Source organism: Scyliorhinus canicula, chromosome 13, assembly GCF_902713615.1.
Source record: "Scyliorhinus canicula chromosome 13, sScyCan1.1, whole genome shotgun sequence".
Classification (NCBI taxonomy): domain Eukaryota; kingdom Metazoa; phylum Chordata; class Chondrichthyes; order Carcharhiniformes; family Scyliorhinidae; genus Scyliorhinus; species Scyliorhinus canicula.
In genome coordinates, this window is record NC_052158.1 from 23,710,067 (window position 1) to 23,728,465 (window position 18,399).

An 18,399-nucleotide genomic window follows, 5' to 3' on the forward strand; every position below is an offset into this window, starting at 1 on the left:
CCTCTGGAGCCTCCGCGTACCTCCTGTCCACCCTCACTATCTCCCCCACCAAACTTTCCGTCTTTCTCTGCTCTGTCCTCTGCCTGTGGGCCCAAATGGAGATGAACACTCCCCGAACCACGGCCTTCAGTGCCTCCCAGACTGTCCCCATTCGGACCTCCCCATTGTCATTGGCCTCCAGGTACCTCTCAATGCATCCTCGGACCCGCCCTCCTACCTCCTCGTCCGCCAGCAGCCCCACCTCTGAGCGCCAAAGCGGGCGCTGGTCTCTCTCCTCCCACAACTCGAGGACTACCCAATTTGGGGTTTGAACAAAAATGGCTATCGCCGAGTACTCAGTATTTTCCACTCTTGCAATCAGCGCCCGTCTCATAACAAAAACATCAATCTGGGAATAGGCCTTCTGCACATGGGAGAAGAATGAAAATTCCCTGGGCCTCGGTCTCGCAAACCTCCATGGGTCAACCCCTCCCATCAGGTCCATGAACCCCCTACATGACCACCTCATCCTGGATCTAGAGTGATCCAGTGCCGGATCCAGTTCCGTGTTGAAATCCCCCCCATTATCAGCCCCCTCCATCTCCAAGTCTGGAATCCGGACCAACATGTGCCGCATGAAACCCTCATCGTTCCAATTCAGGGCCTATACATTGACCAGCACCACCCACTCCCCCTGCAACTTGCAACTTACCATCACATACATCCCGCAACTGTCTGCCACAATGTTCAACGCCTCGCATGACACCGTCTTTCCCACCAGGATCGCCACCCCCCGATTTTTTGCAACCAGCCCCAAATGAAACACCTGGCCTACCCATCCCTTCCGCAATCTAACCTGATCCGCCACCTTCAGGTGCATCTCCTTAAGCATGACAACATCTCTCTTCAGCCCCTTCAGGTGTGCAGATATGTGGGCCCGTTTGACCGGCCCATTCATTCCCATTACATTCCAGTTGATCAGCCGGATCAGGGGACTACCTACCCCCCTCCCCCACAGACTAGCCATTACAATTCCTCAGCCCGCCATGTGCCCACGCCCCCCGCTCGGCCCATTCGCCATGGCGGCAGACCCCCATCCCGTCCCACACTACGTGCTCCAGCATCAACCCGGTACCACTCCCGCCCCCCTCCCCCAGCTAGGACCCCCCTAGCTACATAGCTCCCGCCATTGCACTTCCGGAAGTCAGCTGACTCCTGCCGACCCTGGTCACTTCCGCTCCTCCTTCGACCCCTCCCAGAGTGAGTCTTCCCCTCCTCCCCATTACCCACCAGCAGGTTATGCCCCTCCCCTACCTTTCTTAGCGCGGGGAAAAAGCCAGCGCTTCCCTGCTCCGTCACCGCCCCTTCAGGCTTCAGCGCGGGAAGAAGCCCACACCTTCCACCTGCCCGACCCCGCCTCTTCTGCCGCCGCCTCTTCCCCATGTCAACCCCTCCGGGAGGCCCAGGGACCGCAGATCTTTCCGCCTCGAACGGTCCTCCATCTCCTCGAACCTCTCCTGCCATTTTTTATGGAGCGCATCATGCACCTCCACCTTCACCGCGAGGCCTAAGATCTCGACCTCGTTTTCAGAGACCCTTTGTCGAACCTCTCGGACCACCACCCCCTGGGCCGTCTGGGTCACCAGCAGCTTATCAATTGAAGCCTTCATCGGCTCCAGCAGGTCCGTTTTAAGCTCCCTGAAGCAGCGATGAAGGGTCTCCTGCTGCACCTGCGCCCACTGCATCCATGCCGCCTGGTCTCCGCCTACCGCCATCTTGTGCTTCTTCCCTCGCACCTGCTTTGGCTTTGCTATCACTCATTTACTCGCCTTAGTACTGGTCCAGGCCATAGACTGCTGGGGAAATGTTGCTGACTCCTTCCCACGCCAGGAAACGTCGAAAGAGTACCGCTGGTGGCCGTAAAAGTGCCCAAAAGAGCGTTTCTTGCGGGGGATGCCGAACGTTCGACTTTCCTCCGCATAGCCGCAACCGGAAGTCCAATATTTCAGCGTTTGTGAGTGGTTAGATGCTTGAAATACTTTGTCAGAATTTGCACATACTTGGAAAACACATTAAATTTGGTTAGTTCTAATGTGATTCACTTTGGTGGAAGAAACCAATGGCAGGGTATTTCTCGAAAGGCTTCAGACTCGGAAATATTAAAACAAAACGTATTTTGCCTTTTCATGAGGATCACTGAAAGGACACATGTGGATGAAACAATCTGTTAAGAATAAAGCAGTTATTTTAGCGTTCATTGAAAGAGGGTTCCAATGTCCCATTCTGCAACAGAGCAAGCCTTTGTTGAGACCACACCTATAGTATATTGTGCAGTGTTGCTTTATTTATCGCATAAATGCACATTTGCAATGGACGAATGAAGTCAGTTCACAAAAGATTAATTCAATAGGTTGTCAGCCTCCCTTGTGAGATGATATCGGGCCGGCTAGCTCAGGTGGACGATAGTGGAACTCACATAAACGCTTATAATTCTAAGACTGCGGGGTCAGAGGGTGTCGCAGTGGTGTGCACTGCTGCCTCACGGTGCTGAAGACATTGGTTCGATTCCAGCCCCACGTCAGGGTCCGTGTGAACATTGCACACTCTCGCAATGTCTGCAGGTGCCTCACCCCCATAACCCAAATATGTGCAGGGGAGGTGGATTGTTAGCGCAGACTATTTCCTAAAATGGAAAAAGAAATTCCAGTGTTGGACAGACAAGACACAGGGATGCTATGACCTCTGCTGTTAGTTCACGAACAATGATTACAGTCTCAGTTAGCGGGGTAGATCAGTTAGAACTCGGATGAGGAAAATCTTCTTCTTTCATAATTCCTCATCTATAGCTTTTTAGAAATACCCTGTCATTATTTTCTTCGCCGGAAGTGGTTAACTTTCAAGTTTCCAATTTATAATGCGTTTGCCATGTATGTGCAAATTCACACAGCTTTTTTCAAGATGGATCTTGACATTTTCTATAACAGACGGCTGTGGATTTCCCATTTCGACGATGTTTGGGAAGGAGATATTTAGTGCACTATATTATAACTGCATGAGGCGATATGTGGGGACGGCGGGGGTATGGCATTGAGATCTATTTGCCAGCCATAATCAGATTTCACTGTGCGGAGGGGTTCAAATGCCGAATTAATTTCACTGCTGCTCGTTTCTATGATTTTTAAAAATAAATTTAGAGAACCCAATTATAATGTTTTCCAATTTAGGGGCAATTTAGCGTGGCCAATCTTCCTAACCAGCACACATTTTGCGTTGTTCGGGTGAAACCCACGCAGACACGGGGAGAATGTGCAAAATCAACACGGAGAGTGACCCAGTGCCGAATTCGAACCCCGGTCCTTAGCGCCCTAGTCCAAGTGCTAACTATTGCGCCACCGTGCTGCCCTTTGAAGTTGCCTGCTTAATGCTAACTGTTTACGCATCTCAGGATGACGAATGCATGGATATGGACGGGGAAGGTTGTGTTTTCCTAGTCCAAGAATATTAAATCATCATGTGATATTACGAAAGTGCTCTTCTGAGGGAGTATGAGCACCAAGCGATATATCAACATTGGGAATATAAAATTAAAAACTTAGTGCAAATTAATTAAGGTCAAAAGAGATAAGGACGGTTGAATCGTGTCTCAAAGACTGGACCTGGGAGAAATTGGAATCTAATCACGGAGTATTAGTAACTGGGGAAATAGAGCATTACACCGGTTTCCTCCCACAGTCCAATGATGTGCAGGTTGGGTGGATTGGCCATGAAAAATTGCCCTTCGTGTCCAAAATTATATGATTAACCTAGGACAAAAGTTCGCCACAACATCGTGGGCCGAAGGGCCTGTTCTGTGCTGTATTCTCTATCTATCTACACATATTCGATGGCTTTCCAGAAAAAAGTGGTTTAACGAGTTGCTTTGGGTATCATATTGATAGCAACTGATGAAAAATCTTCAAGTAAATAGTCCAATTGACGTGACATTTGAAGGGTGGAATAGAAATGGAAGGACCACTGGGGTATAGATTCGGATGATTAGAAACAAAGTGTGAAGTAAGAAAGGTCAGACAATAAAATGTCAAAGTCCGGGCAATGAACGAAAAGTCCAATTTTTGAAATGTATTTTCAGGTGTGGCCGTCTCTGGCTCGGCCAGCATTAATTGTCTATTTGTAATTAGACTTCAGAAGGTGCTGGTGATTTCATTCCTCAACTGCTGCACCCCCTCAGATACCTATTGGCCCACAACGCTATTAGGAATGGAACTACAGGATTAAGACCCATTGGCTGTGAGGGGAATACGATGTATTTCCAAAGCAGAATGGTAATTATCTTGGACGGAAACGAGCAACGACAGAACTGCAGTGGTATTGTCGCTCTAATAGTAACCCAACGACCCAGGGTTCGCTTTGCGGACCAGATGGTGAAATTGAACTCCATAAAAATCTTCAATTAAATGTGTAATAAAGAACAAAGAAAATTACAGCACAGGAACAGGCCCTTCGACCCTCCCAGCCTGCGCTGGTCCAGATCCTTTATCTAAACCTCTCTCCTATTTTCCAAGGTCTACTTCCTTCTGTTGCCGTTCGTTCATATACATGTCTAGATGCCTATTAAATGATGCTATCGTGCCCGCCTCTACCACCTCCGCTGGTAAAGCGTTCCAGGCACCCATCACACTCTGCGTAAAAATATTTCCACGCACATCTCCCTTAAACTTTCCCCCTCTCACCTTGAAATCGTGACCCCCTTGTAACTGACACCCCCACTCTAGGAAAGAGCTTGTTGAAAGAAGAACAAAGAAAAATCAATGGTGATGATGAAAATATATCCTATGCTTTTCATGTATGTACCTTTCGCTGTGCCTCGGTATACGTGACAATACATGTAAACATAATTGTCGATTTTATTAAACAAGAAGCATCTGGTTTACTGATGGACTTTAGTGAAGGAAATCTGGCGACATTGGCCAATCTGCTGCCTTTGTTATTATTGATGGTAGTTGTCGTGCGTTGGGCAGGTGCTGCTGAAAGAACCTTCGTGAGAGTTCTTGAAGTGCATGGTGCAAATTGTAAAATTGGTTGCTCCTGTTCGGAGGAGTTGGATGGACGGTATGCTTATGAATGTGCAAGCAAGCGACTTACTTGGCATTTATGGTGTCGAGCTACTTGAGTGATGTTGGACCTGTACTCATCCAAATAAGTGCATTCCACTAATTCCTGATTTGTGCCATGTAGATGGTGTACATGCTTAGTGGGGGGGGGGGGGAGTGGAGCAGCAAGGTGGTCTCACTCGTCGCATTATTACTAGAATTTCACCTGCTCTAGTCGCCATGGTATTTAGTTTAGTTCAGTTTACTTTCAGATCCTGATAACACCATAGTCTTGATACTGCGCACTCAGTTATGACAGTGTCATTGAAGGTCAATCGCTGATTCTTAGATCCGCTCTTGTCGAGATATCCACTTCGTGGCCCGAATGTCACTTTCCACTTGTTAGTCCATGCTTGGATATTTTCAACGATTCCTGAATTTGGGCATAAATTGCTTTAGTAACTGAGGAGTCGAGAGTTATTCTGGATAACGAACGTAGCGAACATCCCACTTCTCACCTTATCATGGAAGGAAAATGTTTGGAGAAACAGCTGAAGCTACTTGCGCCGAAGACACCTGCAGACATACGCTGGAGCTGAGGTAGTTGACCTCCAACTATCATAGCCACCTTCATTTGTGGCAAGTATGACTTCATCCATCACAGTGTTAAACCAACATGATTACCGTTAACTCCAGTTTTGAGAGGATTGCCTGATGTCAATCTGCCTGCAATGTCAAGGGCTGATAATACCACCTTTCTGCTCTTTTGTCATGTGTTCATTACCTGAGTAACGCTTGAGGAAGCAAAATTGAGCGTCCAATACCAGGCTGGTGCGGATTAATTTCCATTTTACAGCGCTGTGGATGACCATTTTCAGCACTTTGCTGATGATGCAGAGTCGGCAGATGCTTTTGATAGTTGATCCTATTTCTTGTCCACATGACATAGCTGGACAAATGTCCCCATTTTTGTGTAGATGCAAGTGTTATGGTTTCAATCAAGCAGGTTGGCTGCGGCGCAGCAAATTCTGGAGCACAGGTTTTCAATACCATTGCTGGAATATTGCAGGACCATCAAATATGCAGTATTCCTTGCCTTTTGCTGTTCCAAGATATCACGTGGAATGAAACAAAGTCATGTTTCGGTCATCGGAGGATATCGAGATCTCAACTTATCTTTTCCACTGGTGTGCTGATATTGAGATCGGCATATTTGTGAGGACTCCACCTCCAATGAGTTGAGCAGGCAACACATCGTCGTGGCTCGTACAGTCGCGTAAGACTGTGTACGGCACCAAGATAATAATTAAGTTTGGTACTGATCGCTTAATCAACTCTTCCTTTAAAAATGTCTTGCAGATTTTTTTGCCTGCTTATGGACACGACTGACAAGGCTAGCAGATTTATCAATCGTGATTTGATCTTCAGTTGGCGGGGTTACGTTATTGTTTGAAACGCCAGAGCCATACAAACACACATGCTGCAGTGCCATTGGAGTCGTTCCAGAATTGAACGAGAGACAGTGAAGAAGGGGCGAAATATTTCTAAATCAGCATTACTTGCTGGTTGTGAAAGGACAATGCATCATCTGTCTTTCTTCATGGTGAACATTATTTATAGTATTCTACCTGAACACAATTGTGAGAAATTTGAATCAAATACGAAATAAGCTCTGACCAAGAGTCATGACTCGACAGATCACTCCGTTCTCTCTCTGCAAATGCTATCAGACCTGCTAAGATTTTCCAGCAATTTTAAATTTTGTTTCAGATTCAGTATTCGCAGGAATTTCCTTTTATCATTAATAACAACGATCGTGGTAACAATGTACCATTCGTAATTATGATGTACTGCTGTTCGTCATAACCTGCCGCCAAACCCACTATTCTGTTTTTTTTTCAGACGTTCTTTAGCGATTGCAATACGTTACTTCCAAGTGATCCGCGGCACATGTCTATTCAGGCAATTTGCTTAATGTTTAAGTGCTTTTAGAAATAAAGAAGCAAACCTCATATTTACAGAAAAGCGTCATCTTTGCTCCGGGCATGAGCACAAAACTAAGTTCCTTAGTTAATGTGTTGTTTCCATGATTCTTGTTATTCAATACCATATTTCTCGATATATATAGTGTGCAGAAACAAAATTCAACTTAAAAAAAGTTTGTACTGTTTGAGCACTTGTTGAGCTAAAACAAATGAACAAAGTAAAGTGCCACCTGTCCTTCGTTCTCTTAGAGAAAATATCCTTATGATTGATTAAAATTATGGTGATTTGAAATCCTTGACCAGTTTGATTTCATTTTATACAAGGGCTGGTCCGAACATTGTGACAACATTTACTCTTTAACTTAGTGGAATTGCCCTTTCTCGAAATTGGTTAATTTGCATTTCAAGGGCAGCACGGTGGCGCAGTGGGTGAGCCCTGCGGCCTCACGGCGCCGAAGTCCCAGGTTCGAACCCGGCTCTGGGTCACTGTCCGTGTGGAGTTTGCACATTCTCCCCGTGTTTGCGTGGGTTTCGCCCCCACAACCCAAAAGATGTGCAGGCTGTGTGGATTGGCCACGCTAAATTGCCCCTTAATTGGAAAAAATGAATTGGGTACTCTAAATTTATTGTTTAAAAAAATTGCATTTCAAGATGGGGATCAATGAAGCAGTTACAATGGAGATCTTGGGTTTATACATTTAAAAGTGGAAAAAGATCACTGGAGCAAAGAGCAACATTTTTGCTTGTGTTATTCACTTGTAGTAAGCCATTATCAATTTGTTTCTTTTAAATGGGAAAATAGTGGTGGGATGTTGAGTGTCTTTGATCACGTGTAATTTCGAGCACCACAGCGTGCACTCACAAACTTGACTGTCCAGCGAAAAACATCCATCTTTGCCTGAAATATACTGGTGTAGGGAACGAGGTTTACGTAGAAATGAACCGCTACTTTTCACTACGCAATCCATTGATTCGTGAAATTCATTGTAGGCACTGTTCTAGTTAGATGTGAAATTTCTGTGTCATATGAAAACACAAATAACAGCGGATTAAAAACGTAGCTTACTCAAAATCTTTCACTTTATTGTACAGGACTAGAAACATTGCGATCTTCCTTTCAATTTACAGGTGAGCTGTTGAAAATCAAAGTATATTGACACATATTGTCATCAAATTCCTAGATCACCAAAATAATGTTACTTGACTTCAGTGAAGCGTCATTTTTGCAGGCTATATGCTGCACGATCTATGCTGTGAAATAAGAAATAGTTCCGCGGCATTTGGAGGCAGGGGACGTACGTTGAGTTCCGTTTCTGCTGGTGAAAAATATCGTTGTCATCATTGGAACAATTTAATAACGTATTTGTTACATTATACAGAGGCACAAATATCACGGTGTGACGTTCTTCGGCACAGGATGCAACTTACGCTCTTTCTCTCACAAAGTGTGTTAGCGGGGGAGAATCGCGAATAAATACTCAACGCTCAGGGCTGGTCCTCGCATCGAATAATTTATTTCCCCGACGGGGAGATGGCGTCTGTTAAAGAACCTGATCGTCTTTTCACCGAGCAAGGGAAAACATCCATTCTTAAACATTTTTCCGTACAGCTGGATATTGTCCCAAAATATTTATAATAGAACACACATATGAGCCAAATATCCAATGGAATTGGACATCAGGTAGAGTGGGTTGGTATCTGTTCAGCCCTTGACCTTATGAGCTCTTATTATGGTAACTGTTAAAGTTATCTTCTCTGTCTCCATCTGGAGACCTTCAGCCGACAGACCTTAAAATATTCCTTCTTCTGTTGGCCTTGTTTACCACTTCGGTGTGAATGCAGCCTGAACCCACACGTCTGCTTTCCATTAAATACCTTAATATCAGGCATCATTATCCCCCTGAATATCTCTGCTGTCTGTAATTATAACGTTTGTTTACCAGTTTCCCAGCGAATGGTGATTCAGGAATGTGGCTAGTTTAGCTACAAGCCATTTTGTGTCTTTAGTATTGAGAAACATAGAACACAGAACATTACAGCGCAATACATGCCCTTCGGCCCTAGATGTTGCGCCGACCGACCTGAGAAACCACTCTAAAGCCCATCTACACGATTCCTTATCATCCATATGTTTATCCAATGACGTTTTAAATGCCCTTAGTGTCCTCTACTGTTGCAGGCAGGGCATTCCACGCCCTTACTACTCTCGGAGTAAAGAACCTACCTCGGACATCTGTCCTGTATCTATCTCCCAACAGTTTAAATCTATGTCCCCTCGTGCTAGACATCACCATCCGAGGAAAAAGGCTCTCACTGTCCACCCGATCTAATCCTCTGATCATCTTGTATGCCTCAATTAAGTCACCTCTTAACCTTTTTCTCTCTAACGAAAACAACCTCAAGTCCCTCAGTCTTCCTTCATAAGATCTTCCTTCCATACCAGGCAACATTCTGGTAAATCTCTTCTGCACCCTTTCCAATGCTTCCACATCCTTCCTATAAGCGGCGACCAAAATTGCATGCAACACTCCAAATGCGGCCGCACCAGAGTTTTGTGCAGCTGCAATATGACCTCATGCCTCCGAAAATCAATCCGTCTACCAATAAAAGCTAACATACTGTATGCCTTCTTAACAACCCTCTCAACCTGGCTGGCAACTCTCAGGGATCTATGTACATGGACACCGAAACCTCTCGGCTCATCCACGCTACCAAGAACCTTACCATTAGCCCAGTACTCTGTCTTCCTCTTAGTCCTTCCAAAATGAATCACCTCACACTTGTCTGCATTAAACTCCATTTGCCACCTCTCAGCCCAGCTTTGCAGCTTATCAATGTCCCTCTGTAACTTGTAACATCCTTGCGCACTATCCACAACTCCACCAACTTTACTGCCATTTGGAAATTTATTCATCCATCCTTCTACGCCCTCCTCTTGGTCATTTCTAAAAATGATAAACAGCAGTCGCCCTAAACCAGATCCTTGTTGTACACCACTAGTAACTGGACTCCAGTCTGAACATTTCCCATCAACCACCACCCTTTGTCTTCTTCCAGCTGGCCAATTTCTGATCCAAACTGATAAATCACGCCGAATCCCATAAATACATCCGTATTTTCTGTAATAGCCTACCGTGGGGAGCCTTATCGAACGCTTTACTGTGGTGTAAATCCATATACACCACATTAACTGCTATCCATTTGCACCACATCAACTGCTTTACCCTCTTCCACCTGTTTGGTCACCTTCTCAAAGAACTCAATACGGTTTGTGAGGCACGACCTAAACTTCACAAACCCTGTTGACTATCTCTAATCACATTATTCCTTTCCAGATAATTATACATCTTATAAGCCTTTCCAAGACTTTGCCCACAACAGAGATAAGGCTCACTGGTCTATTGTTACCGTGGTTGTCCCAACTCTCCTTCTTGAACAACGGGAGAACATTTGCTATTCTTCAGTCTTCTTGCACTATTCAGGTAGACAAAGATGAGTTCAAGATCAAAGCCAAAGGCTCAGCAACCCCTCCCTAGCATCCCAGAGAATCCTAGGATAAATCCAATCCTGCCCAGGGGACATCTATTTTCACTCTTTCCAGAATTGTTCAAGCACTTCTAGTCCAGCAGCCTGCATCTCAGTATTCTACTCGACAACATTGTCTTTTTTCTGGGTAAATACCGACGAAAAATATTCACGTAGCACCTCTCCTATCTCCTCGGACTTCCCGCACAACTTCTCACTACTGTCCTTGACTGGCCCTATACTTACCCTCGTGATTAATTTATTCCTGACATATCTATAGAAAGCTTCAGGTTTATCCTTGATCCTACCTGCCAAAGGCTTCTCATGTACCCTCCTCCGCCTCTTTAGGTCCTTCCTAGCTAAATTGTAACACTCGAGCGCCCTAACAGAACCTTCACGTCTCCTCTTTACATAAGCCTTCTTCTTCCTCTTGACAAGTGTTGCAACTACTTTAGTAAACCATGGTTCCCTCGCTCGACAACTTCCTCCCTGCCTGACAGGTACATACTTATCAAGGACACGCAGTAGCTGTTCCTTGAACAAGCTCCACATTTCCATTGTGCACATCCCCTGCAATTTCCCTCCCCATCCGATGCATCCTAGGTCTTGCATCATTGCATCATAATTGCTTTCCCCCCGATATAACTATTGCCCTGCTGTTTATACCTATCCCTTTCCGTCACTAAAGTAAACGTAATGGAATTGTGGTCACTATCACCAAAGTGCTCACCTACGTCCAAATCTAACAACTTTCCTGGTTCATTACCCAGTACCAAATCCAATATGGCCTCGCCTCTCGTTGGCCTATCTACATACATACAATAACGGATCCATCTGAAGTTCGAACTATAGCGTTTCCAGTCAATATTTTGAAAGTTAAATTCCCCCAGAACAACTGCCCTGTTACTTTGGCTCCGATCCAGAATCATCTTTGCAATCCTTTCCTCTACATCGGTGGATCTTTTCGGAGGCCTATAGAAAATCCGTAACAGGGCGACATCTCCTTTCCTATTTCTAACTTCAGCCCCATAGTACCTCAGTAGACGAGTCCTCATCAAACGTCCTTTCTGCCACCGTAATACTGTCCTTGACTAACAATGCCACCGTTCCCCTCTTTTCCCACCTTTCCTGAGCTTACTGAAATATCTAAACCCGGCACCTGCAACAACCATTCTGAACTCACCGAACAGCCGTTTTGTGTATTTTCTTTTTAATTGTAGGTCTGCTCTTTCTGAAATTCGTACTTCTTAGGTTATAAAATCACACGTATATCAGATACACTGTATATTCGTACAAATTTCCTATTAAACAGGCATCTAAGCCATTGCGTTCATTTTGTCTAAAAACCTCTTTCGAAATATGACTTCAGCAATCCCCTTTCACTGTGTCTGAACCCCCAGTCTCCAGAACCGAACCCTTAAAATGTATGCATATTGCAGATTTGGTCCCCTGCCACATCGTGCTTCAGCAACATGATTTTAGGAGTACCGGTGAGTTATATCAATTGAAAATCGGCCGAATTCGTTTTCCTGCACAACTGGGTCATTTCACGTATGGCCTTAGCAATGGCTTTAACTCTGGAATGTTGCTGGTATTTTTGGCACGATAGGTAAACTGTAATCCCCATACTGGGGCTAGTAGTAATTGTAATCCCACAATTATGTGAGAGATGATTCGAATCCAATGTTGTATATTAACATTCATTACCAAGTCCAACAGTCCCTGTCACCAACTTTCGCTCCGAATTACTTCCTCTGTGTCTTTTTCCAACGCATAGATTTTTGACTGCAACTGGTGGTGAAGCTTAAATAAGTGACCGCCCTTGAGTCTTTGCTCCCTCAGACTGTCTTTCCAGTGTGGGATTGGGGACACCTCTTGTTCCTTGTAATCCTGCAGAGTATTGTCGCATATGTAGTCTCTATGGTCCGGCGCCTAACTCGAATGATATTTGCTGGCCCTATAGTGGACAACGTAAGAGGAACAAAAATTATTTTTGGGGATCATACGTAACAGACGCTACATGCGTAGCAATAGGAGGTAACGGTGGTGCTATTTTCCTTTTCCTCTATAACCAGCCATGGCAAAACGCATGGGAGCAGGTGTAATCTGTGAGACACAACGATGATTTCTCATGAACTCGCATTCGTCCAACTCTCCTTGTCCCAACGGGTGGAAAAACACTGTAGTCGTCCCTTGCTGATAAACCCCGTGAGGGAGAGCCCATATAATGAATTATTCCTGTATATTGTGGAGGTTGCAGTATGACAGTACCGTAGGATGGCGATGGCCCCTACGATTGCAATGTTGTTAGAGCTGGTTGGGAGGGAATGGCACTGAGACCAGTGTGATGATATGGATCAACAGGACCACCCCTACCCCGTGTATCGTCCATTTTGCAGTCAGGTATCGCAGAGTATACTCTGGTTAGTCCCTTCAGAGTATAGTTGTCCAGTGTCCCTAGTCGTTTGACCAGATTAGTCATTTGCGGCTGTCTGGACAATCAGGCACCTCCCCCCTTTGGATCTGATCAAGGTTGTGCCTCAGCTGCCCCTGCCATAGACTTCCGTCGTTATTACTGTCTCGTTTCATGAGTTTATTGATTGACTTGGCATTGGCCTCGAACGATTCCAATGCTCTCCAGCTGAAAGTGAGGGATGGCATCCCATCCAATTGTATTCGTTGTCCGTCTTCTCCCAGGCTGGCGAGACCGTTTCCAGCTGTCAGCTTTGCCCAGCATTAACAAAGGGTCATTTGAACTCGACATGTTAGCACTTTTCTCTCCCAACAGAGCTTCCAGGCCTGCTGAGATTCTCCAGCATTTTATCCTTGGTTAGACCTTGAGTTGCTTTCTCTAAGATCCCCTTCATTACGCCTTTAAGTTATTCCAACTTCGTATTTAATCCTTGTATGTCTAGTGACTTTATCGCAGAGGTCCGTGTGCTAAGTCCCTTCCCGCATCAGTAATTACGCCCCTTCTTACCCTGTGTCACTCGTCCTACCCTCAAATTGTAGTGGCACCCGTGGCATCGGCAACCAGTTTCATTGTAATCTTACTTAAAACCCGGTGCATATTTATTTATTGTTATGAACAACATCCCTGCATCTGAACCCGCCAGAAGTACAGGCTAATTTCCCAAAATATCTTTCACTGCAGCCACCCAAGCATGAAAATAATTTGTAGCATTGTACCGTCTCTGGCTGCTAGGATACACATCCTATTAGTAAAATTACATAAATCCACTTCGTTTATGTTGCTACTTCATCCTGTGTTCCTTGCGAAATCAGTGATGTTCCTGCGCTTTTATGTGCTTGCCGTTGATCGGAAGTCTCGAGAGGGTTCAGTGGGCTTCACAGCTGAAGCAGAAGCTGACGATCCATCCTTTTGAATGGTGAATCTGAAAATGTAAACGAAAGGGTCCTGGTCATCTCCAGGTGTTAGGTTTTTTCCGCATAAAACTTCTCCTATATGGGCCGGAGACGTCCGTTATGCAGTTGTTACTAGATCTCATATTGTATAAACTTTTCATATCTATTTTACTCGAAGTTGCACGCCTGATTATGTTGCAGTTGAAACCGACCTTGATGTATCGTGCCCATTAGTTAGCCACCGTCATATAACTCAAATCCTCTCGTTAACTATCTCTAGTTAGTGATGCTACTGCAAATCTTCTTCCACTTGCAGTTACTTGTAAAGAAAAACACAAAAATCCATTCTGCTTGGGACAGAGTGGGTTAACAAATCTGAATATTTCTGAAAATTCAAAACTTAAGGTTTGTAATTCCCAATTGAAAATACATCTTTAGCTATTAACAAGCAAGGCTCAATTTTCTGCTGCTTTGAAAAGGAGTGAAGTATGTTCCACCAGGTGCCATTTTGTCACCACCCTGTTTTGCTAAAATACGGTACATGATCATGGAATTACTTTATTTACCCATCTGTCCTTTACACTTCTTTCTGCAATCTCAGAATCATTACTTCTGCATTGTGCCAGTTGTGTCAGGGAAGTTTTAACCCTGGACTAATCCAACTCCGGATTGGTCATATGCCTTCATCTACCCACTTCCAATGAACTCTATCAAATTAATATTATCTTATTCTTCCAGGTGTTATTTTGCATCCTGAGTAAAATTCCAAATGTTTATTAAAGCTACCCTGAAATCGCCTATAAACATGGATCGGGATTGATAACTTTTGAAAATAAACATTTGCAAATTACACTTCAGTTTGTTAGTTGTTTGACTCAAAGCACTGAAACTATGATCCCGAAATCACAATACAACACTCACAAAGGAACCTAGCACGACAGTGTTTTGAACAAAATTAATTAGGTAGCAGTACTTGAGCTGCCTGGTCTAAATTTCCAAATTTTAACTCTGGGTAACCTCCCAGAAACTAAACCTTAGCAGTGATGGAAGAACATCCACAAACCAAACACACAAATGCTCACAGCTCGCAATTATCAGTTTTTAAAAATCAATTTATAGTGTACCATTTTTTTAAAAATTCCAATTAAGTGGCAATTTAGCGTGGCCAATCCACCTACCTTGTTCTTCTTTTGGTTGGGGCTGAAACCAAACAGATATGGAGAGAATGTGAAAACAACACACGGACAGTGGCCCAGGGCCCGGATTCGAAAGTGGGTCCTTCAGCGCCGTAATACCAGTGCTAATCACTGCTCCAAATGCCGACCCGCTAATATCGCAGATGACTGTTAGACTTCTTTAATGGGTACAGATTGTGAAAGAGACAACAATTTCGGAATCGCTTCCAAAATACCAAATTCCAAAATTTCGCTGACCAAAATAGTAAACAAGACCTTCCACTCGCGTTCATCATGAAACCTTTTTTGTTATTTTATTCAATTTGAGTCAATTTTTAATGATTTATTTTGTAGGCATTAGCTGTTCCGAGAGACGTACATATTTTTGGACAATTTAGACCAGATCAATTGTTTGATAAAATGGCTCCGACAGAATCTGAAGGGGCGGAGTGGTTGGAGAAACTTCGAACACCATTACTTCCCTTCACATAATTTAAGAAATATATTTTGCTCTTTCCCTTGACATTACCCACATTTCTTACTTATTCCTTAAACTGATTTTGTTCATCCAATTAATTTGGTTACTGCTGAGATCATCTGAGAGGCACTGTCCTGGACGACTTGCAGGCATTAATCTCAAACTCGAAACCGATTTTGCAAATTTTGACCCAGCTGAATTTCTTTTTAGACATAAATTTATTTGTTACGTTTCTAACCTTAATCTTCAATTTTCTTTACTCTCTTTTTTGGGAAGGGGGTCAGTTGCGGTGTCCAGCACGCGACTGGAAGGGCTGTCATCCCCAAATATTTATGGAAAAGATTACTGATCTCTCCAACCGTTTTTACTGTGCAGTGGAGTGTCTATTGAAATGTTTCTGGCCTCCACATTTTATCAATTGGTTACAATGCTTCTGGGTGAGGAAAATATACATTGTACATTCGCCTCCGCATTCCTCAATGAACCCGAGGTCTGCCTTTGTGTATTTAGCTTTTTCTTATTTTTGGCATGTCAATTTCATCTAAGTGGTGACTGAAGATCTAAACTTTGTGTGGAATCGGGGCGTCCCCCTCACTACTCAATAAATTCAAAGGGGATTTAATCATCTGATCGATAAACGTTTTTTCTTGCTGCCAAATGGCACATGGCGGACCACTTCAGTCTCCGCTCGAGCTTAATGTTATTACATTTCGTGATTGAGCGGGGCTACAACATTCAGGAATCTATTCTTTGAAGTCCGCTGTTCGTTGAACGCAACATGTCGTCGACATGTCACGTGGTTTGCGGGGGTCTACTCTCTGAGATACGCCTTTCATTGATCACAGCATGTTGTAGGCACATTACTTGACATTTTGTCAGATCACAAGTCATTCACTTATTCACACACCTATATTCACTTTTAGGCACTGCGTGGCAACGCCGACGCCCCTTAACGAAATGCCCACCGTTGTTTGCTTGGTGACCAGACCCTGTTCACAAGTTCGGATTCGTCAGGCGCTGAATACCGTCGTTCCCCGGGAAAAGTCGATACTTATAATGAGTAACTGCACTCAACTAGGACTCTGGCGATACCGGTCGACTGAAGAATCCGAGTGACGGAACCAATTACTCAACACTCATGGCTGGTCCTCACAGCAAACGGTTTATTTCGACGTCGGGGAGATGGCGTAAAAGAGCCAGTCCGTCACTCCACCGAACAAAGGAAAACATCAATTATTGCATATTTTTCTCAACAGCTACACAGACTATTTCGGCTGAACTTTGTCCAATAATATTCATTACAGATCACACACATTAATTATATATCCAATTAAATTTGACATAACGTAAAGTGGGTTGGTACGTGATGAACTCCTGACCTCATGAGCACGACTCATGGTAACTTTTAAAGTTGCCTTCTCTGTCTCCATCTGGTGATCTTTAACCAACAGGGCTTTATGTAAACTCTTTTTAATTGCTTGTCTGTACTTTGTGATATTAGTAATTATTTCTTTAATAACAGGGTTTTTGGGTTTTTGAACAAAGTTTATTTACCGTTATGTAAACAGAATAACAAATATGTAAATATATATATCTATATTTATAATATATATATATAGAAAAGAAAGGGCACACGCAAACATCACAAAAATGTAATAATAAAAATAAAATAAAAAATAGAATAGAATTACTGGTAGGGTATTGTGTACCAGCTCAACAGCAGCAACTCTGTTCAACTGGAAAATGTATTTACAACATATAAGTAGGGGACTGTTTGTGGGGAGGGGGGGGGGGGGTGGGAGGGGGTAGGTGGAGACTGGGCAGGTCATTTGGGTGCCGGAGAAACAATTACAGTGGGCAATATTCGAATAGGTTTGGAGTTGGTGTTGTCACTTGCTTCTCCCGGATGGATCTCGCTGCCGTTGTTGTCTCGCACTCATAGAACATAGAACATAGAATGATACAGCGCAGTACAGGCCCTTCGGCCCTCGATGTTGCACCGACATGGAAAAAAACTAAAGGCCATCTAACCTACACTATGCCCTTATCATCCATATGCTTATCCAATAAACTTTTAAATGCACTCAATGTTGGCGAGTTCACGACTGTTGCAGGTAGGGCATTCCACGGCCTCACCACTCTTTGCGTAAAAAACCCACCTCTGACCTCTGTCCAATATCTATTATCCCTCAATTTAAGGATATGTCCCCTCGTGCTAGCCACCTCCATCCGCGGTAGGAGGCTCTCGCTGCCCACCCTATCTAACCCTCTGATCATTTTGTATGCCTCTATTAAGTCACCTCTTAACCTTCTTTTCTCTAACGAAAACAACCACAAGTCCACCAGCTATTCCTCTTAAGATTTTCCATCCATACCAGGCAACATCCTGGTAAATCTCCTCTGCACCAGTTCCAAAGCTTCCACGTCCTTCCTATAATGGGGCGACCAGAACTGGACACAATACTCCAAATGCGGCCGTACCAGAGTTTTGTACAACTGCAACATGACCTCATGGTTCAGAACTCAATCCCTCTACCAATAAAGGCCAACACACCATAGGCATTCTTCACAACCATATCAACCTGGGTGGCAACTTTCAGGGATCGATGTACATGGACACCGAGATCCCTCTGCTCATCCACACTACCAAGAATTTTACCATTAGCCAAATATTCCGCATTCCTGTTATTCATTCCAAAGTGAATCACCTCACACTTCTCCACATTAAACTCCATTTGCCACCTCTCAGCCCAGCTCTGCAGCCTATATATGTCCCTCTGTAACCTGCAACATCCTTCCGC

General features: G+C 44.1%; 1 protein-coding gene across 1 annotated transcript in view; it reads left to right on the forward strand.

Moving 5' to 3' along the window:
• The window catches only part of LOC119976526 (centromere protein F-like), a 430,490-nt gene that overhangs the window by 251,433 nt on the left and 160,658 nt on the right, over window positions 1-18,399 (forward strand). Inside the window, exon 23 of the mRNA XM_038817079.1 lies at window positions 8,147-8,182. Coding sequence (XP_038673007.1) covers window positions 8,147-8,182 — 36 coding nt within the window. The remainder of the gene's footprint in view (window positions 1-8,146; window positions 8,183-18,399) is intronic.